This window comes from Poeciliopsis prolifica, unplaced genomic scaffold, assembly GCF_027474105.1.
Source record: "Poeciliopsis prolifica strain line A6 unplaced genomic scaffold, Auburn_PproV2 SCAFFOLD094, whole genome shotgun sequence".
Taxonomy (NCBI): domain Eukaryota; kingdom Metazoa; phylum Chordata; class Actinopteri; order Cyprinodontiformes; family Poeciliidae; genus Poeciliopsis; species Poeciliopsis prolifica.
The window spans coordinates 743378-765576 of NW_026562469.1; the positions used below are offsets into that span (position 1 = coordinate 743378).

Below are 22199 nucleotides of genomic sequence, written 5' to 3' on the forward strand. Positions count from 1 at the left end.
AAAAAGGTATTTATTGGAGCAGTTTTACTGCCATGTACCTTTTTCTTATACTTAAGTCATATTATTGATACGTAGATTAATTTTGCTCCCCTGTTAAACTCGCCTGGAGCTGGGCTGGCTGGGTCGGCTCGGTACCAAAGTGTCATTTCCGGTTGTGGGGTCCATCGAGGTGGTACCGTCGGGTTTGGTTTGTTGCGTGTCGGTACCACCGTGTCTGTAGCTCGGGTTGGCTGTTGGGTCAGTACTATCGGAAGGGTACCATCTGGTCGGTTCGGTTCCGTCGGGTTGTAACACCAGAACCAGCAGCAGACAGAAAGGCGGATTCGCATTTGCTCTTGCATCAGTTTGTTTTTAATGTTGATTCATCCAGACACAACAAGCTCCTAACTACGGCGCCTCCTGTCCGCCAGGGGGCGCACTCCGAACTCACAGGTTTCTGTTTATTGTCATCAGGTCCTCTAAACAACGCGAGATTAAAAAATGACGATGCAAGAGCAGAACTGCGCCTCCCGCAGGACGAGACACGTATGAATCCATAACTTAACGCTCCACGGATGAGTCCTAAACAGGAAGTTACAAAGGCAGCGTATTTACATGTGATGTCTCACTCGGTACAAATTTCAAGTCTGATGTGTTTTTAACGAAGGCAGGCAATCCAGGGTCGTCTCCAAGGAGACGGGACTATCAGGGGTCTGGTCCCGGCGTTTCCTTGACCTCCTCGGGGGAACCAGGCGGCTCCTCGGCCCAGCCCGACTCCTTCCTGTCCACTTCCTGTTGACCTTTGATCTTTAGGATGAGCTCCTTGATCTCCTCGCGCTTCGTCTTCATCCGCTGCTGGGGGAACCAGTCAGACAAGTTGATGGGCAGGTGGAAGCTGGGGATGGGGTTCTGGAGAGAGGAGCAGAACCGGGACAGATCAGAACCGGGACACAGCAGAACCGGGACACAGCAGAACCGGGACAGATCAGAACCGGGACAGATCAGAACCGGGACACAGCAGAACCGGGACAGATCAGAACCGGGACAGATCAGAACCGGGACACAGCAGAACCGGGACAGATCAGAACCGGGACAGATCAGAACCAGGATGTGTTCTGATCTGGTTCTGATTCTGATCAGAACCAGATCAGAATCTGTCCCGGTTCTGATCTGGTTCTGATCAGAACCAGAACAGATCAGAACCGGGACAGATCAGAACCGGGACGCAGCAGAACCTCTGGAGGCTCCCAGAAACCCAAAACAGTCGTCTTAGAGCCTCCAAACCCTGAAATCCAATATCGACATGATGAAAGTGACTTCATTATTTTATTAAAATAAAGACATTTTATGTCAGTTTCTGTCTGAAATAAATGATTCTATCTATTTATTACTTGAAGGATTTACATGAATGTGTATTTAAAGATATTAAAATCGTCTAATCTGATGTCTCATGCAATGCTGCAGTACCCCTCTCTCCCCAGGGGGCGTCACTCCACGTTATAGACCCCTGCTTGATAATCCAAAACCGGTATCCCAGCATGCATCTGGGCTAAATTAAATGTGAAACATATTCGAGCAATTTTAAGGAATCAAAACGACGTCAATGACTTTTTTCTGCTTTGGACACTTTTTTAAAATTTTAATCCAACTGTCATCTAAATTTTGAATAAACTTTTAAACTGTCAGAGTGAAATGGGAACTGAACTGTCAGGTGGAAACGTTCATTCTGCATTTCGGGCCTGTGGTTCTGAACTGAAGAGATTAAAACTGGATGAAGGTAAAGATTAACACGATGTCAGAAGTTCTCTGAAATCCCTGCTTCTCTGACTGAACTGGAGCACTCCGAGTTCCTGCGGACATCGAACGCAGCCTGAGTGAGCCAATGAGAATTCAGCTGCAGTAGCCACTTCCAGCCCACAGAGGGCAGCACCGACAGCCTCAGGCCAAATATTCACACAACAAATGAATCAGAAACAAAGATGGAAGCTCTGCGGAAGAATTGAGAGTTTAAGTGGCTGTGGGTTAGAAACAAGATGGCGGCCGGCTCTGACCTCGAAGAAGCTCTCCACGTACTGCAGCACGTAGACGCCGCAGTCTGAAGTTATCCTGCTGCGGCACGCGGGGGCTGGAGCCCTTCATCACCTCCTTCCCAAAACCCCGCCGCCACGTTTTCCGCACCTCCCACTCCACCTCCAGGTACCTGGACCAGAACCGGATCAGAACCAGCATCAGGATCAGCATCAGAACCGGATCAGAACCTGAACGCATCCCACTCACTCTCTGAGAGTCTTCACCACGTTGGACCGGGCCGGGCCGCGCAGGGAGTCCATGATGAGGATACAAGGCCTGGGAGAGCGACAGCGACCCGTCAGAACCAGCAGGGGCGCTGCTGGTTCTGACGGTTCTGACCCACTCACTGTTTGCAGATGACGGGTTTGGAGGCCAAGCTGGTCTCGGAGGCGGCGGCGTCGTCAGCCATGTTCCCGTCGTCGCTGCACTCTTCCTGAATCCATCAGCACAGCAATTGATCGATTATTAACGATTAATCGATCATTTGAACGATTGATGGTGTTAAAACCAGAATCGCTCTGGCCGGTCTGCTGGTCCGGTCGGTACCTGGCCGGAGCTCTGGTCGTCAGAGAAGGCGTAGGCGTCGTCTCCGTTTCCGGAACCGTAACAGACGCTGATCCGGTGCAGCTCGCCTTCAGACAGTAACAGACGGTTCTGATCCAGGTTCCACACCACACAGCAGCAGAACCTCTAGATCCACTTACTGCTGAACTGCAGCTCGGCGTCAGCCCGGCCCGGTCCTGGCGGGTTCCGGCCCGCCTCGTTGGGGTCGCAGTCGGCCTCCTCCGGGACGGCGGGGGACGGCTCCTCGGACGAGCAGTCCAGGCCGTCCGGGGACAGCGGCCGGCAGTGGTCCGGGATGTTCTCCTCGGCGGGCGGCCCGGCCGGTGACCCGGCGGGCGACCCACAGGCCGCCGGCGGGTCCAGGTACATGGGGTTCTTCTCCAGGACCGGCCCGTGCAGGCCCGGGAAGCATATGACCGCCAGGTACCAGTGGGCCCTGGGGAGACACAGATCCACCTGACCTTTAAGAGAAACCATGAGACTTCCTGCTGCTTCCGTTCACTGAGGCTGAACCACCAGGTGACGATGCTGTGAAAACTCAACAACTCAATTCCTTTAAAGGACAAAAACATTTTAAATCTGTTTCTTTATGGAGCGGCGAGTCGTTTCAGATCATCCTGGCAGAATCTGAAACTAAAGCTGCCAGTAGAGGAACAAAGTTTTTATCCTTAATGCAAAAAGTTTCATAGGTTTTGTAGTTTTGGTTTCATTTCATCCAGCAAATAAGTTTTCTGAGTTTGTATGAAGTGATTCGTTTCTTTCAGCTTTTTATTACGTTTCTGTTTGTTCCAGTCAGACTGACTTCAGGTGCCGGACTGTTAGGTCTCCAGGCTTGGTTTTATAAAACTGAGGATTTTAATGAGAAAAAAAGAAAATGGAAGAAATTAAAGAGCAGAGATAAGATGAAAGGTCAGAGGTCAGGGCAACTTACGACTCATTGATGGGAACAAAGATGAAGTCCTTCTGGAACAGATCCACATGCCGCGTCCACGTTTTCACCCTGTTGTGCTTCCTCTTCTGGATCCTGAGGAGCCAATCAGAGTTTAGATCAGCGGGGAAACATGGCGGCTCCAGACCTGGTGGCGTCGGCGCTTACGGAAGGTTGAGGGTGTCCGGGCCGCTGCGCCGCTCTCGCTGATTCAGCCGCTTGTAGAAAAACGAGCTGAAGACGTGGATCCTTTGTGCATCTTCTTTTTTTAATCTTTCCAAAACTAAATATCTAAACAGAAACAGAAAAGACCAGAAGTTTAAAATCCGTTTAAATGTAACGAGAAGCAGAAATGCTAAAATCTCACTTTAAATAAAAGTCGATGATGACGTCGTTCAGGAACTCGCCGTCGTTTAGGCAGTGCAGGTCTTCGTTAGTGACGGAGATGCCGCCTTTGGCTGGAGGCGGGGGGTACACCATGAGCCTGGGGGGCAGACGCCAGCAGGTTAACCGCAGTTCGCTCAGCCGGCCTGCGGGGGGCAGCAGAGACACTCACTTCACGACCGGCCCAGAGAAGGTCGGCTGCAGGTCCGTCATTTCCTCGTCTTCATCGAAGAACCCGGCGCTCTGCTGGCGCGTCGCCATCCGCGTGCGAGTCGACATCCCGCCAGCAGGGGGCGCTTTGGAGGGCGGCTGCTCCAGCTGCACCTGTGGGGGCAACACCAACCAGAGGCGGATCAGGCAGACCCGACAGAACCACAACCAATCAGATCCATTCCTGTTAGCGATCACAATAGAAAAACCACTAACTAGACACAAAGCTAACGTTGCTAAAGCTAAATGACGCCCATAATGTTCAGTTTAATGATCAGAAATGAGACTTTATCACAAATATTGGCCCAAAAACCCAAGAAGGGCAGAAAATAAGAATATGCTAAAACGAGCTGCATGTGGACTGCTAGCAAACTGAGATGCTAAAATTATCCAGAAAGCACAAGGCTAAAGTTGCTAAGCTAATGCCAATGAAACTAAATAAACCAATTTAAGAGAAACAAGTTAAAGTAAAATAATCTAACGGGCTAAAATTGGAATATTTTACATTAAAGATAGTATTTATAAAGTCACTTATAACATAATTAAGCCAATTAATTATTTTGGCTATAAATCAAACGCGGGCCGTCCTGATGGTCCCTGTTTCTGCCTCAAACAGCTTCCTGTTTGGATCGGAACCAGTTTCTGATTTTCCCCTGGTCAGTGAACGCACCTTGTCGACCTTCTGGCTGGACGCCTTGTTGTAGTTGACCAGGCGGATGTTGGCCTCATCGAAGGTCAGCTTGGTGGGGAAGCCGCTGAGTTTGTTGCTGCGGCCGATGGCGGTCAGGATGTCCTCCAGGATCATCTGCTCCTTCAGCACCAGGCCGTTCTCGAAGATCAGCACGATGTACTTCTCATCCACGTCTGAGGAAACAAAACCTCACATCCGTCTGCGGCCCGATTCTCATGACACGAGCTAATAAAACCTGAGAGATTTAAATCTACTCTAGTGAGTTTCACAGTCAAGTAGTTTCGACTGGTTTGAAGTCAAGTGACTTTAGTTTCATCGCTCTGGTTCTGACCCGGATCAGACACAGGAAGCGGTCTGGACTCACGCTCTGCGGCGCAGTCGTACCACTGGCCCCCCCGCTCCTGCGACATGTTGAGCTGCGAGCGAAGACGCACGCACTCGTCCGCCGTCGTCTGGAAAAACAGAACGGGAAGCTTCCGGACGCTGCACCACTCGCAGCGCAGCAGCTCCGACGTCTGCAGGTAAACGTCTTCCACAGAGCCGGGCTCCGCACCTGGAGGACAGCCGAGGTCAACGTCAGATCGACCCCAGGTCAACGTTAGGTCGACCCGAGGTCAAGGTCAGATCGACCCGAGGTCAACCCGAGGTCAACGTCAGATCGACCCGAGGTCAACCCGAGGTCAACGTCAGATCGACCCGAGGTCAACGTTAGGTCGACCCGAGGTCAACGTCAGATCGACCCGAGGTCAACGTCAGATCGACCCGAGGTCAACGTCAGATCGACCCGAGGTCAACCCGAGGTCAACGTCAGATCGACCCGAGGTCAACGTTAGGTCAACCCGAGGTCAACGTCAGATCGACCCGAGGTCAACGTTAGGTCAACCCGAGGTCAACGTCAGATCGACCCGAGGTCAACGTTAGGTCGACCCGAGGTCAACATCAGATCGACCCGAGGTCAACCCGAGGTCAACGTCAGATCGACCCCAGGTCAATGTTAGAATGACCCTTAGCGGCAGGCTTTAAAAGAGGAGTCTTGAGGCAGAGAGATGTAGTGCAGACCAACCAGGTGTTTAATCACCAACATTTAACAAACAGTCCTGCAGACAATGCAGGAAATGCATTCCCACTGCAGCCACCCCACATGTGGGCAACCTGTCGGCTTTTATAGTCCCTGGCTGCACCAATTCACAGCCCCCAAAAACCAGGATAAAACAAAATACATATACACAAATACATCTTCAACATAATATTAAACACTTCATTTCATAGCAATCATTTCATTTCTAAAAATACTCTTATAAATATCAGTCCAATTATTAAATTCTAAAAGTCACAGAGCTTTGCTCCCCCTCTATATTTGGTCTCTCCCAGAACCCTTATAAGGAAAGAACTGAGGTGAGCCAATCTAAGTAAACCATTCAATACATTTAAAATGTTTTCACACACGTAATGAAGACTTTCATTACAGTCAACCTGAGGTCGACCCGAGGTCAACCTGAGTTCATCTGGATTAATATAATCTCTGGTATTAACCAATCAGCAGAAAGCCTGCCTGCTGCAATCAGCCAATCACAGCTGCTCCTTACCTTCAGCTTCCACCTGGATGCTCTCCACAGAAAACTGGAAAACAGAAAAACAATGTAAATAATCTTCTGTGTTTCACTTTGATCTGATCTGCAGTTATCACAATATTTAATCAGTTCAATTAAAACGACATTTTAACAGAGACTTTTTCCAAACCAGTAGTGAACCTATACTGGGAACCGAGGGCCCTGGGAACCTTATGGACTCACAATGACGGGCTTCGTCACCATCCGCCTCAAACTCCCGATCCGAACGCTGCGGCACTCCAGGATGATGCTGTCACACTTGGTAGGCGCCATTTTGGGCTTCTTCCTCCGCGGCGTCAGCGACTCGACTGGAGGCTGATTCCCAAACTGGGAAACAAGAGAAGAAGAGAAAGTTTGATTCCCAGCTGGCTCCGGGGATTTTCACGGTAAACTCCCGCTCTCACCTGGTCCTTCATGCGGGCTCGGCGTGGGATCGTGATCTTCGTGTTGACGTCTTCGAAGAAGTCGGCGTTCAGCTCCTCCTGCTCGGCGGCGCTCTTCACCGCCGCCTCCACTCGGCCTCCGGAGGGCGCCGGAGAGGAGTGGGCGGAGTCAGCGGGTCGAGGCGAGACGTTGTCCAATCGGTTCACGCTTCCGGTGCTGCCCGTCTCCGCCTCCTCCTCGTCACTGGACAGGACGACTGCAGAAGAAGAACGGGGGTCAGACTGGCGGCATCGGAAACCCGTGACCTTCCCGGACGGCCATTCCCGTGGCTCACTGGGGTCGTTGAGCTCCGGCGGCTGCCCCGCCGCCCGCTTCCCTTTGGCTCTGCAGCAGCCGGACGTCCCGGCGAGCAACGGGATCCTGCCGTTGCTCTGCGGCGCCGCCCTGCTGGCCGAGACGCGCACCGGCATGGCGGCGCCGGGTTTGTAGAAGTTCCGCTGGATCCCGACGGGTCCGGCAGGGTTCTGGGACCGGATGGCGGGACGCGGGGCGGGGGACGGGGCAGGCTGCGGCCCCGCCAGAGGTCCCGGGGTCGGGGGTCCCGGGGTCGGGGCTCCCGGGGTCGGGGGTCCCGGGGTCGGGGGTCCCGGGGGCGGCGCCAGGGACTCGCCGCAGGCGGAGCAGCTGCTGCCGAGCTCACTGGGCTGGCGACACTTCAGACACACGGAGTGATAGACGGCGGGTCGAACCGGCTGCACAGGAAACAGCAGAGAGAAAGTTTTATAAAAATATCAGAAGTGGCACCTCAGGAAGAATCGTCTCATCAGAGGAAAACTAATGATTACCAATAATTATGATTGGTAATCATTAGTTTTATACTTAACCTGAAGGGATTCTTCACGTTTTGGATCAAATATGTTGATTATATTTTAAATTACAAAAGTTAAATTAGATTTTGGGCAATAATTGAAGGGAATTTAGACCAAAGCTGAAAAATTGATTAATTTCAGTTGTTTTAGTAACTGATTAATGATTAACTGCTGATTCATCGTTTTTCTATAAACGACCAGCGAAGGGCAGAAGCTGCAGCGCTCCACACAATCACCTTTATTTACTGAAATGAGTTTGTTTATTCATACCTTTAATATTGTATACATGAAAAAACTCAGTGGCAGAATAACTGATTCATGAAAAACTCAATTATTAATGGAATTATAATAAGATGTATTAGAAATACTTCTGCATATTTCTAATATTGTGATGAAATAAATAATCTGAAAATGTGCCAATTTTCATACAACTAACCGTTCCAGACCTGAACTATGCAATAAAAATACATTTTCATTTTTTCTCCAGAGTTTTTGCCAGTGGCTCATATTTTTGACAGGCAAACAGGAATGAGGGCGAGGAGAGGGGGCAAAGGTCGCCGGGACCGGGAGTGGAGCCTGCGATGTCGGTGTCCGGGCGCGCTAACCCCCTAAATATGATTTTGAAATTTATTTTTGATTTTAATTGTTTTAACCCTCTGAATTCAGTGAGTGGATCTTTTTTGACCCGGATTAAAATCAATGTGTTTTTATGACACTTTTGTCATTTTGATTCAAAATCATGTTTTTTTTTAATACTTTCTACTGTGTTTTATTTCACAATCACTTTTTGATGTCTGAAATATTGTCATTTTTCACTTTTTAAAATGTTCTTAGAACAATTTGTAGAACATTTTTAAAATCATAACAATTTCACAACAGCCATCCATCTTATCCGGGTCGGGTCGCGGGGTCAGCATTCTGTCCTTCCAGCTCCTCCAGGGAATCCCACGGCGTTCCCAGACTGCACCGGTCCGCCTGTCGATCTCCTGCTTCCTCCTTTCCTCATTCATGGACCAGATCCCAGATACTGGAACTGATCCACTTGGGTCAGGACATCCCCCCGACCCGGAGAACCACTCTCCCCTTTTCCAGCTCGTTTATTTATATAGCTATGAACTTTTATTTTATTTATTGAGAAAAGAAAGAACAAACCTTGAACCATTGATCAACAGGTTTTGCATGTCATTCAACACTCTCTCTCTCCCTCACTTGGTTTTTTTATCCAGGTCAGACAGACACACACACACACACACACACACACACACACACACACACACACACACACACACACACACACACACACACACACACGGTAAAAAAAAAATTAATTACTATTAATTTAGTCAAATATTCAGGGGTGACTGGTAGGATCAGTGTGTTTGGTTTAATTCCCATTAAACTCCACAGGAAATGAATGCGGGTCATTTTGGACCCACATATGGAAAAATAGGGAAGTGATACAAAACATGATATTGCTTAAAATGTCAATTAAAAATTTGAATTGCATGATATCAGTAACATATTTTGGAGGAATATTTGGACTATGAAGTGATGAAGACTTTTCATTTCAAAGATATTGCAGAAAGATGAGCTCAGCGGGTCCAAAAGAACCCAAAAAGGCCTCAGAGGGTAAAACTATAATAAAATAAATCTTTGACGACCAGAGGAAACAACATTCCACATTTTCACGTTTAAGGATCAAAAGACAAAAACAATTAAAACCGAAACCATCAAGAGTCGGACCTGGAGTGTGTGTGTGTTTTCTGCTGTGTGTGTGTGTCGCCTGCTGTGTGTGTGTGTCGCCTGCTGTGTGTGTGTGTCGCCTGCTGTGTGTGTGTCGCCTGCTGTGTGTGTGTCGCCTGCTGTGTGTGTGTGTCGCCTGCTGTGTGTGTGTGTCGCCTGCTGTGTGTGTGTCGCCTGCTGTGTGTGTGTGTTTTCTGCTGTGTGTGTGTCGCCTGCTGTGTGTGTGTCGCCTGTGTGTGTGTGTTTTCTGCTGTGTGTGTGTGTCGCCTGCTGTGTGTGTGCCTGCTGTGTGTGTGTGTTTTCTGCTGTGTGTGTGTCGCCTGCTGTGTGTGTGTGTGTCGCCTGCTGTGTGTGTGTGTGTCGCCTGCTGTGTGTGTGTGTTTTCTGCTGTGTGTGTGTCGCCTGCTGTGTGTGTGTGTCGCCTGCTGTGTGTGTGTCGCCTGCTGTGTGTCGCCTGCTGTGTGTGTGTGTGTCGCCTGCTGTGTGTGTGTCGCCTGCTGTGTGTGTGTGTTTTCTGCTGTGTGTGTGTCGCCTGCTGTGTGTGTGTGTGTCGCCTGCTGTGTGTGTGTTTTCTGCTGTGTGTGTGTCGCCTGCTGTGTGTGTGTCGCCTGCTGTGTGTGTGTGTCGCCTGCTGTGTGTGTGTGTCGCCTGCTGTGTGTGTGTGTCGCCTGCTGTGTGTGTGTCGCCTGCTGTGTGTGTGTCGCCTGCTGTGTGTGTGTGTCGCCTGCTGTGTGTGTCGCCTGCTGTGTGTGTGTGTGTCGCCTGCTGTGTGTGTGTGTGTCGCCTGCTGTGTGTGTGTCGCCTGCTGTGTGTGTGTTTTCTGCTGTGTGTGTGTGTCGCCTGCTGTGTGTGTGTGTTTTCTGCTGTGTGTGTGTCGCCTGCTGTGTGTGTGTCGCCTGCTGTGTGTGTGTGTCGCCTGCTGTGTGTGTGTGTCGCCTGCTGTGTGTGTGTGTCGCCTGCTGTGTGTGTGTCGCCTGCTGTGTGTGTGTCGCCTGCTGTGTGTGTGTGTCGCCTGCTGTGTGTGTGTCGCCTGCTGTGTGTGTGTGTCGCCTGCTGTGTGTGTGTGTCGCCTGCTGTGTGTGTGTTTTCTGCTGTGTGGTGTGTCGCCTGCTGTGTGTGTGTGTCGCCCGCTGTGTGTGTGTGTCGCCCGCTGTGTGTGTGTGTCGCCCGCTGTGTGTGTGTGTCGCCCGCTGTGTGTGTGTGTCGCCCGCTGTGTGTGTGTGTCGCCTGCTGTGTGTGTGTGTCGCCTGCTGTGTGTGTGTCGCCTGCTGTGTGTGTGTGTCGCCTGCTGTGTGTGTGTGTCGCCTGCTGTGTGTGTCGCCTGCTGTGTGTGTGTGTCGCCTGCTGTGTGTGTGTCGCCTGCTGTGTGTGTGTGTGTCGCCTGCTGTGTGTGTGTGTCGCCTGCTGTGTGTGTGTTTTCTGCTGTGTGTGTGTCGCCTGCTGTGTGTGTGTGTCGCCTGCTGTGTGTGTGTCGCCTGCTGTGTGTGTGTTTCTGCTGTGTGTGTGTGTCGCCTGCTGTGTGTGTGTCGCCTGCTGTGTGTGTGTTTTCTGCTGTGTGTGTGTGTCGCCTGCTGTGTGTGTGTCGCCCGCTGTGTGTGTGTGTCGCCTGCTGTGTGTGTGTGTCGCCTGCTGTGTGTGTGTGTCGCCTGCTGTGTGTGTGTTTTCTGCTGTGTGTGTGTGTCGCCTGCTGTGTGTGTGTCGCCTGCTGTGTGTGTGTCGCCTGCTGTGTGTGTGTGTCGCCTGCTGTGTGTGTGTGTCGCCTGCTGTGTGTGTGTCGCCTGCTGTGTGTGTGTGTCGCCTCCTGTGTGTGTGTCGCCTGCTGTGTGTGTGTGTCGCCTGCTGTGTGTGTGTGTCGCCTGCTGTGTGTGTGTCGCCTGCTGTGTGTGTGTGTCGCCTGCTGTGTGTGTGTGTCGCCTGCTGTGTGTGTGTCGCCTGCTGTGTGTGTGTTTTCTGCTGTGTGTGTGTGTCGCCTGCTGTGTGTGTGTCGCCTGCTGTGTGTGTGTGTCGCCTGCTGTGTGTGTGTCGCCTGCTGTGTGTGTGTCGCCTGCTGTGTGTGTGTCGCCTGCTGTGTGTGTGTGTCGCCTGCTGTGTGTGTGTCGCCTGCTGTGTGTGTGTTTTCTGCTGTGTGTGTGTGTCGCCTGCTGTGTGTGTGTTTTCTGCTGTGTGTGTGTCGCCTGCTGTGTGTGTGTCGCCCGCTGTGTGTGTGTGTGTCGCCTGCTGTGTGTGTGTCGCCTGCTGTGTGTGTGTGTCGCCTGCTGTGTGTGTGTGTTTTCTGCTGTGTGTGTGTCGCCTGCTGTGTGTGTGTGTCGCCTGCTGTGTGTGTGTCGCCTGCTGTGTGTGTGTGTCGCCTGCTGTGTGTGTGTCGCCTGCTGTGTGTGTGTGTCGCCTGCTGTGTGTGTGTCGCCTGCTGTGTGTGTGTCGCCTGCTGTGTGTGTGTCGCCTGCTGTGTGTGTGTCGCCTGCTGTGTGTGTGTCGCCTGCTGTGTGTGTGTGTCGCCTGCTGTGTGTGTGTTTTCTGCTGTGTGTGTGTCGCCTGCTGTGTGTGTGTGTCGCCTGCTGTGTGTGTGTGTCGCCTGCTGTGTGTGTGTGTCGCCCGCTGTGTGTGTGTGTCGCCTGCTGTGTGTGTGTGTTTTCTGCTGTGTGTGTGTCGCCTGCTGTGTGTGTGTGTTTTCTGCTGTGTGTGTGTGTCGCCTGCTGTGTGTGTGTGTCGCCTGCTGTGTGTGTGTCGCCTGCTGTGTGTGTGTCGCCTGCTGTGTGTGTGTCGCCTGCTGTGTGTGTGTCGCCTGCTGTGTGTGTGTGTCGCCTGCTGTGTGTGTGTGTCGCCTGCTGTGTGTGTGTCGCCTGCTGTGTGTGTGTGTCGCCCGCTGTGTGTGTGTGTCGCCTGCTGTGTGTGTGTGTCGCCCGCTGTGTGTGTGTGTCGCCTGCTGTGTGTGTGTGTCGCCTGCTGTGTGTGTGTGTTTTCTGCTGTGTGTGTGTCGCCTGCTGTGTGTGTGTGTCGCCTGCTGTGTGTGTGTCGCCTGCTGTGTGTGTGTCGCCTGCTGTGTGTGTGTGTCGCCTGCTGTGTGTGTGTGTCGCCTGCTGTGTGTGTGTCGCCTGCTGTGTGTGTGTCGCCTGCTGTGTGTGTGTGTCGCCTGCTGTGTGTGTGTGTCGCCCGCTGTGTGTGTGTGTGTCGCCTGCTGTGTGTGTGTCGCCTGCTGTGTGTGTGTGTCGCCTGCTGTGTGTGTGTGTTTTCTGCTGTGTGTGTGTCGCCTGCTGTGTGTGTGTGTCGCCTGCTGTGTGTGTGTCGCCTGCTGTGTGTGTGTGTCGCCTGCTGTGTGTGTGTCGCCTGCTGTGTGTGTGTGTCGCCTGCTGTGTGTGTGTCGCCTGCTGTGTGTGTGTGTCGCCTGCTGTGTGTGTGTCGCCTGCTGTGTGTGTGTGTCGCCTGCTGTGTGTGTGTCGCCTGCTGTGTGTGTGTCGCCTGCTGTGTGTGTGTTTTCTGCTGTGTGTGTGTCGCCTGCTGTGTGTGTGTGTCGCCTGCTGTGTGTGTGTGTCGCCTGCTGTGTGTGTGTGTCGCCTGCTGTGTGTGTGTGTTTTCTGCTGTGTGTGTGTCGCCGTTTTCTGCTGTGTGTGTGTCGCCTGCTGTGTGTGTGTGTTTTCTGCTGTGTGTGTGTGTCGCCTGCTGTGTGTGTGTGTCGCCTGCTGTGTGTGTGTCGCCTGCTGTGTGTGTGTGTCGCCTGCTGTGTGTGTGTCGCCTGCTGTGTGTGTGTCGCCTGCTGTGTGTGTGTGTCGCCTGCTGTGTGTGTGTGTCGCCTGCTGTGTGTGTGTCGCCTGCTGTGTGTGTGTGTCGCCCGCTGTGTGTGTGTGTCGCCTGCTGTGTGTGTGTGTCGCCCGCTGTGTGTGTGTGTCGCCTGCTGTGTGTGTGTGTGTCGCCTGCTGTGTGTGTGTGTCGCCTGCTGTGTGTGTGTCGCCTGCTGTGTGTGTGTCGCCCGCTGTGTGTGTGTGTCGCCTGCTGTGTGTGTGTGTCGCCCGCTGTGTGTGTGTCGCCTGCTGTGTGTGTGTGTCGCCTGCTGTGTGTGTGTGTTTTCTGCTGTGTGTGTGTCGCCTGCTGTGTGTGTGTGTCGCCTGCTGTGTGTGTGTGTCGCCTGCTGTGTGTGTGTGTCGCCTGCTGTGTGTGTGTCGCCTGCTGTGTGTGTGTGTCGCCTGCTGTGTGTGTGTGCTGTGTGTGTGTGTCGCCTGCTGTGTGTGTGTCGCCTGCTGTGTGTGTGTCGCCTGCTGTGTGTGTGTCGCCCGCTGTGTGTGTGTGTCGCCTGCTGTGTGTGTGTGTCGCCCGCTGTGTGTGTGTGTCGCCTGCTGTGTGTGTGTGTCGCCTGCTGTGTGTGTGTGTTTTCTGCTGTGTGTGTGTCGCCTGCTGTGTGTGTGTCGCCTGCTGTGTGTGTGTGTCGCCTGCTGTGTGTGTGTTTTCTGCTGTGTGTGTGTCGCCTGCTGTGTGTGTGTCGCCTGCTGTGTGTGTGTGTCGCCTGCTGTGTGTGTGTGTCGCCTGCTGTGTGTGTGTCGCCTGCTGTGTGTGTGTCGCCTGCTGTGTGTGTGTGTCGCCTTCTGTGTGTGTGTTTTCTGCTGTGTGTGTGTCGCCTGCTGTGTGTGTGTGTCGCCTGCTGTGTGTGTGTGTCGCCTGCTGTGTGTGTGTGTCGCCTGCTGTGTGTGTGTGTCGCCCGCTGTGTGTGTGTGTCGCCTGCTGTGTGTGTGTGTCGCCTGCTGTGTGTGTGTGTTTTCTGCTGTGTGTGTGTCGCCTGCTGTGTGTGTGTCGCCTGCTGTGTGTGTGTGTCGCCTGCTGTGTGTGTGTGTCGCCTGCTGTGTGTGTGTTTTCTGCTGTGTGTGTGTCGCCTGCTGTGTGTGTGTCGCCTGCTGTGTGTGTTTTCTGCTGTGTGTGTGTGTGTGTGCTGTGTGTGTGTGTTTTCTGCTGTGTGTGTGTCGCCTGCTGTGTGTGTGTCGCCTGCTGTGTGTGTGTCGCCTGCTGTGTGTGTGTGTCGCCTGCTGTGTGTGTGTGTCGCCTGCTGTGTGTGTGTGTCGCCTGCTGTGTGTGTGTGTCGCCTGCTGTGTGTGTGTGTCGCCTGCTGTGTGTGTGTGTCGCCTGCTGTGTGTGTGTGTCGCCTGCTGTGTGTGTGTTTCTGCTGTGTGTGTGTCGCCTGCTGTGTGTGTGTGTGTCGCCTGCTGTGTGTGTGTGTCGCCTGCTGTGTGTGTGTCGCCTGCTGTGTGTGTGTGTCGCCTGCTGTGTGTGTGTGTCTGCTGTGTGTGTGTGTGTGTTTTCTGTGTGTGTGTGTCGCCTGCTGTGTGTGTGTGTGTCGCCTGCTGTGTGTGTGTGTCGCCCGCTGTGTGTGTGTGTCGCCTGCTGTGTGTGTGTGTCGCCCGCTGTGTGTGTGTGTGTCGCCTGCTGTGTGTGTGTGTCGCCTGCTGTGTGTGTGTGTGTTTTCTGCTGTGTGTGTGTCGCCTGCTGTGTGTGTGTTTTCTGCTGTGTGTGTGTCGCCTGCTGTGTGTGTGTGTGCTGCTGTGTGTTGTGTCGCCTGCTGTGTGTGTGTGTTTCTGCTGTGTGTGTGTCGCCTGCTGTGTGTGTGTCGTGCTGCTGTGTGTGTGTGTCGCCTGCTGTGTGTGTGTCGCCCGCTGTGTGTGTGTCGCCTGCTGTGTGTGTGTGTGTCGCCTGCTGTGTGTGTGTTTTTCTGCTGTGTGTGTGTCTGCTGTGTGTGTGTCGCCTGCTGTGTGTGTGTCGCCTGCTGTGTGTGTGTGTCGCCTGCTGTGTGTGTGTCGCCCGCTGTGTTCCAGCTATGCATTGTGGGAAACGCGGTGCGGCCTCCCTCACCTCTGGGCCCTGGAGCTGCGGAGAGAAGCCGACGTCCTCCAGCGGTTTCCTCCTCTGCTGGACGCGCCGCTTGATGCTCAGCGTTTCTTCTTCTGCAACAGTTACAACAGGCAGATCAGGTGACCCGTTGCCATGACGACCAGGACTCGTCCTCCGGTCGTTACGGAAACACATCCATGCAGACATGAACTAATGAAATGCAGAAACTATCAGGATGTTGGAGCTTTAGCTGTGAACATAATTAATTTTTATATTTCTGGTGGAACATGATTGGATCGAATGGATCTAACGTCTGATTGGTCAACCTAAGACCAATCACTGTCAACTAGAGCAGAGCTGGCCCCACCCACTGACCTGACTCAGATTAATCATCAATAACTTAGAATTAATCAAGTCTGTAAATATAAAATAAATATCATTATATAAACAAAACAATTTTAAAAATCAACATTTGAGAATTAATGATTTCATGTCCTGCTACTGGACACCAAGAATTTATTAGAAATCAGCTGGTGCTGCTGCGCATGGCTAACACTTCGGTATAGTCAAAGTAAAAGTCAGTAATTATGTGTTTTCCAGGCACAAAGTGACATTTCCTATCATAGTCAGTAACTGTGCTCCCTTCAGTCGATTTAAAAATGTTATTTACATCAAATACGACTGACAAGACTTGGAATTGGGCCTCTGTCTTTAAGAACTCCTGCTCTGAAGCTCCGCCTCCAAGAAGTCGTCCCAACATGGCTCCTCTATGAAGCCTTTAATGTTTTTACTTGCTCTGTTTGCTAATTACTGCTGCTAGTCTGAAGGAGCAGAGTGGGGGGGGAGAGGGGGGGTCTGCACCTTGAAGGCGGGGCTTAGCAGCTGAATGGTTGCCATGGAGATTAAAGGATCTCTCTTACATGAAAGAATTAAAGCAACACTGCAGGTTTATTTCTGATGAAGAGAGATCAGAAACTAGTCTTAGCTAGCTCTCCTAGCTAACGCTGACTCTCTACCTGATGCTCGTTTCCATGGTAACGTGAAGCAGGACTCTACCTGGAGACTCCGGGCAGGTGAGGACGATGCTGTCCACTTCCACGGCCGGCTGTGTGGACGAGAAGTTGTTTCTGTGGGACAGGAGGACGACAAAGAGTCTCTAGCGACGTCCACACGAGGAGGCAGAAGCCTGCGCGTGGGGACTGCTGACCTTTGACCCGCCTTCCTGGCGGCCGACGGCACCTGGGCGTGCTGGAAGTGGCGACCCTGCAGGACGATCCCGGGAGCCAGCGCCGAGGTGAAGATCAGGTTCAGGTCGGTTCTGGTGGAGGACGGCGCCGGTACCGGCAGCGTCACGTCGCTGTGGGGCAGAGAGCGGATCAAAACCAGGATTAGGACCAGAACCAGAACCAATATTAGGACCAGAACCAGAACCAAGATTAGGATCAGAACCAGGACCCCTGGACAAATCAGAAACCAACCAGAACCAGCATCTGCAGAAAATAATGAAAGCCCGCTGCTGTTTGGACCACCTTCCCAGCCGTCCTTCCATCAGAACCAGCCGAGCTCAACCGGGTCACAGCAGGCTGGATTCCACCCAGTTAACCCAGTTCTCATTCTGATCCATTTTCCAGTTATCTTTAAAGATTTTCCCAGATTTTCTACTCAGCATGATGAAGATTCTGATCCGGTGGGACTTTCAGAACCTTCTGGGTTTAACCAGTTTCTCCATCCAATCAGAGGAGGTTCTGACAGCTTCCTGTTTTCCGTCCAATCAGAGAGACACGTGTGAGGCTGCTGCTAACTGGCTGCTAACATACCCCTGCTAGCAATATGTTGACAATATGCTCTGGTACTGAAGCTAACTAGCAAAAGAGCTACTTAGTTAGCTAGCTTAGCATCTTATTTAGTTTTTTTTGTTTTATTTAAATCTGTGAAATGTTTTTTCTGATTCCATGCCTATAACTTCTTGTTCTAAGCAGTGAGTTGTCTCTGGCTCAAAGCTGCTTTATAAATGAAACTGTTTTGACTATTATGGCTCACGGTTCTGTACTACAGGACACTGGCAAAAGCTAGCAAGCTAGTTAGCGTTAGCCTCAACTGGATATCTGAGTGTACTCAAACTTTTGCCCGAGAGACAACACAGACTGCTACTGGAGATCTTTCCTGCCCACAGCATCACTAGCTACATTACCTCTTTGATAATTTGAACAGTTAAAACAATATTTATTATAGTTTGTTTATTGACCATTATTGATCACATAAATTATCTCTATAGATTACTTCCTTGTATATCTGTCTACATCTATATTTTTTTACTCATAATGACTAGCATAATTTTTCTCCTTTCTCTTATTTTTTAATTTTCCAGTGACTTGAATTAGTCTTCTAAACTTCTCATTTATTTATTGAAGCCCTGAAAGGGAAAATGACAAATGTGTGATGTGTGTACTTTTATCACTGATGTACAAGGAACAATAACTCAAATTCTGACATATTTCTATCTGCTCTAAACATTTAATTTTGTTCGATCAATCCAATTATTTCCGATACATTATTTCATTTTGCATAAATATAAAGTCTAAGCTTGAAGCCTCTGGAAATCTGCTTGCAGTCGATCAAACATGAGCCGGATGTGAGCTTTTATTGTGAAAGCAGCATGTAAATGGGTACCAATACGTTTTGAGCAGACGGCTCGCTTTACCGCGGTCACCAGAAACAAACTGTCCTCATATGTCCTAGAACAGATGAGGACAACAAACCAGTGCAACCAGTTAGACCAGTACTGTTGAAGAAACAGAACTGGGCCGTACCTGAACCTTCGGGGGGTCAGCCGGGTCAGGGACCGCATGTGGCTGCTGGGTCGGTTTCCGTGTGTCCTCAGTGGGTCGGGGGAACTGTAGTGCTTTAACGAAGGAGACTGGAGAAGAACAAAGCAGCATCAGAACCAGAACCATCAGAACCGGGTCAGAACCAAGATGGAACCAGGAGGAGTTACCTTCTTCTCCTCCGGGGGGGTCAGCTGCTGCCGCTCCATCTCCTCCTCGCTCACCGCGCTCGCCCTGCAGAGAAGAGAGTCCAGAACCATCAGCCATGATGACCTTTGACCTGTGTGTGGCGGTCTGAGGAGAAAGGCTTGAATGTACAACCATAATGACTTTTATTCATGTCAAACCTGAAGGTAAATAAAACCCAGAAGATTTTGGTCCATTTTCACTTCAAACAGGTGTATGTAAACTTCTGACCTTTACTGTATTTCATCCCTGATTGTCTTAATGATTGAAATAAAAAATTCTGTGATAACTTTATTTTGCGATGTCCCCATTAAAGACATTTTGTGTGTATATCATGTTGCTTTGCAACGTTTTATGCAGGTTTATCTGAGTTGAGTTTTCATCACATGTCTAATATCATGACAACGTTGTGATTCCAGGTTTTATGTTAACAATTTTACTTCACTAACTGAGGCTTCCACAGTTAGTTTGGCGCTTTGATGCTCCAGTTAACGATTAATGACTAAATTAGTTGATGATTATTACAGTAATCAATTAATCCCGATTCATCGATTCAGCCCAGTGAGAGCATCCAGAAATCTGCCACAAAACATTTATAATGATTACAGAGAATCATTTCATAACTCTATTAAGTGATTCTCCTAACAGAGTCCAATGCTGGCTAACAGAGGCTAACGAAAGCTCACAGAGGCTAATGGAAGCTAACAGAGGCTAATGGAAGCTAACAGAGGCTAATGGAAGCTAACAGAGGCTAATGGAAGCTAACAGAGGCTAATGGAAGCTAACAGAGGGTAATGAAGGTGGCGGTGACAGGAATGAGAGCAGCAGCACCAGGACAGCACCTTGGCGGAGCGATCGGGATAAAAAAACGAGAGCAGAGCTGCTTACTGGTGTCGGGTCTCCGCCTCGGCGCCACCAGGAAGCGAGAAGCTCCAGCTGTTCTTGAAGCCTCCATCTCTCCTGCTCTCAGATCTATTCAGGGCTTAAACAGTAAACCAGAACTGGGTCAGAACAGGAACAGCAGCACAACCCGGTCCTAACCTCAACCGGGTTAAGACACATGCATTGCATGAGCCGAACCGGACCGGTTCCAAATGCACAGACTGGGGGACGGGTCGGACCGACTGGGAGAAAGTCTGGACCCTGAAGAACCAACTTCCGAAACCAGACAGATCCCACTGAGAGCCGCTCCACAAGCTGCAATGATCATTTACTAACCGATTAACTGATCAGTTATTCTGATGATTAACCGATTAATTGGATTAAAAAAGGCACTTTCTACAGATTTTTCATTTAACAACTAAAACCTTTTTGATATATTTGAAATGTATTCAACTGGAAAATAATCAACTTTTTGAAATAAAAAAGAAAACATTTATTACCTAGAATGGTAAATCTGAAACAGGTGAAATTAAAACTACAATTTTACAGATTTACAGAGAAAGCTGATTTTATATTAAATGTTTATATTTTGTTTACTTTTGGCTTCATTACTGCTCTGAATGTCTTTTTTATTCAGCAAATTGCCTTTTTTCCGTCTGTGTAATCCAGTTAATGGTATTAGTTGACTGTTATTTCAAATATCGATTAATTTGATTAATCGTTTCGATCCAACATGGAGCCAGACGGATGCAGCTCAGGAATTCTGGGAAGATGTGAATTACAGTTATTTGGTTATTTTTACATAATCGCTGCTGTTTTATTACAACATTTTCTTAATAAATTAGTTTTCTATTATTTTTACTATTTTTACTATTTTTATTTTTACTAATTTTACACACACACACACACACACACACATCCTTTGTGTAAGCTCCTGTATTATTGTTATTTATGTTGTACAGTATTTAATTTGAAGGAATCCACTTTCTATTTACATTTCATCTCGTATTTTATCTGATTTCAGTAAATTACAATAACAGTAACAGAATCATAATAATATCTGTGATGCTTCATGCTGTGCAGGTCATATTCAAACCTGCTTCTGTTTACATGTTTTCCTCTCAGCGCTACAGCTAGCCTGTTAGCATGTTCGTTAGCAGCAGTTAGCGTTCTGTTGGTGAACTCTGGCCAATCAGAGGCCGTTTATCTGTTTGTTTGTTTGTTGTTTACTTGTTTGCGCCTCTGTCCGCGCTGAGCAGCCAGCTCTGGGGCGAACAGCCTCCCCTCCCGGCCGCAGGAAGGCCCGGCTGCGCTGCAGCTACAGCCAGCTAACAGCAGCGCTAACGGGGGTAGCTACAGCCCCCAGAACCGAGCCGATTCCGGTCACAAACAGCCGAACCCTAACCTTAGCCCGTCCCAGGCCGGTCCAGACCTGAACATTCGGCCCTCCAGCCCCCCGGCCGGCAGAGCATGATGGGGAGAAGCAGCATGGAGCCAGCCGGAGTCCCGGTGGCTGAGTGCGGCTGAAGCAGCTGCAGCGGTCCGGTCCGGTCCGGTGCGGAGTGTCATCGTTTACCTTGGAGGAAGAAGCTTCTGTTGTGGGCCATGTTCATGCCCCGACCCGCTTCATGTTTCGACGATGCTCATTAATGGTTGGAAACAGCAGCTCGGCCGCTTCAAGCTTCTGGGTTCCACAAATACACACCATGCCGGAAGCTGCATGTCAGGGCTTCACAATAAAAGCTCTAACCCAGAACATGCTGCAGCTTTAACCCCAATGCAACCATAAACCGGTTCCGATCCATTAACATGGTCCGGGTCTTCTTCTCTCAGTTTTCTTACCTAATGAGGTTAGATCAGCAGGAACATCTTAACGTTTGATGAAAATAACTCCGTTTTATAACAATCTACATAAATTCATGTAGATTGGGTCTGTTATTGCTCAATAACAGATCCTCCATCTCTGTTCAGCGCCGCCAGATGTTAAAATGCATTTAGCTGAGATTTCAGGTCAGAGATGACACTCAGATGGAGTTTTTGATATTATTATTGATTCATTTGTAGAGTTACCTCCACTGCCTGTAAGACTGAAAATCCAAACCAAACATTCAGGCTGTAAAATGACCTTCAGATTATTCAGTTTAATTTTAATGTTTTTACATTCCCATTTTTTCTCCAAAAAACCAATAAACACTTTTTTGAAAAAAAAAAACTTTTTTGAAAAATGCAGAAAGTTTTTTTTTTTTTTTTTTTTTTTTTTTTTAGCTGTTTCCGTCACAGTTTGTTCATTAAAACAAATCCAATTCATTATAAATGTCACGAATTATGGAACAAAATGTATTTTTGCATTTGACTGAACATTGTTTGACGGACCACTGAATAAATAAAGCAGCTCTTTATTAACCAGCCAGTTCTCATTACTACGTCATATCCGGTGGCCTTGCTGAACAGATTGTGACGTCAAAGCGCAGCCTGCTGCTGTTGTAACAGAGTTTATGTTGAAGAATCCCACTTGCTTTATATATTATCAGTGCAAGGGGAAATAGCGCCTCCTCTCTGTGTGGCTGGTTATATGCTGCTGTAATCAGTGCCAGTCTATGGAAGCTGCAATAGAGGTGAGTTTCATTCCTCAGCACGGAAAAGTGTTAGAAACACATAAAGTATGATTCTTAATAACTTACATCAATAGTGTGCAACTACTATTTATGATTTGTGTGCCTGGCATCAATTTTGCACTTTTAGTTTTGTTAATATTTTGTAAAACACTTTCTGTGCTAAGTTAAAGTCAACATGACGCTCTGTTGTAGTGTGCTGAGGGAAGCTGAGCCGTTGCATTGATTCCAACCCGATCTGTTCTCATTCAGGAAATAAACTGCCTGTTCACCCAGAACTCCTGGTCTTCATTAAAACATCTACACAACGCAGAGTCGAGGGGTTACTTGGGTCGGCCTGGTACAGCGGCGTGAAGCAGAACCCGGTTACACTGTGACGTCACGATTGGCCCATGATCTCGAGACTTGATCAGACGTCAGTCCCCGTTTCCGTTCCAGTTTGGATGTTTTGGGT

The 22199-nt window shown here is 49.8% G+C and overlaps 1 protein-coding gene across 1 annotated transcript; it reads right to left on the reverse strand.

Annotated features, from left to right (window-relative positions):
* Positions 1 to 322: 322 nt before the first annotated feature.
* On the reverse strand, positions 323 to 20914 carry LOC129353609 (sentrin-specific protease 6-like). The gene is given in 24 exon segments (XM_055022967.1): positions 323 to 888; positions 2031 to 2076; positions 2078 to 2179; positions 2257 to 2325; positions 2397 to 2482; positions 2596 to 2681; positions 2754 to 3049; positions 3545 to 3637; positions 3710 to 3832; positions 3909 to 4025; positions 4098 to 4249; positions 4806 to 4999; positions 5191 to 5379; positions 6413 to 6446; positions 6620 to 6763; positions 6841 to 7076; positions 7155 to 7572; positions 15262 to 15353; positions 16297 to 16367; positions 16448 to 16597; positions 18051 to 18157; positions 18236 to 18299; positions 19140 to 19233; positions 20710 to 20914. Coding segments are annotated over 24 exon segments (3204 nt in total). The 5' UTR covers positions 20747 to 20914; the 3' UTR covers positions 323 to 684.
* Positions 20915 to 22199: the final 1285 nt, after the last annotated feature.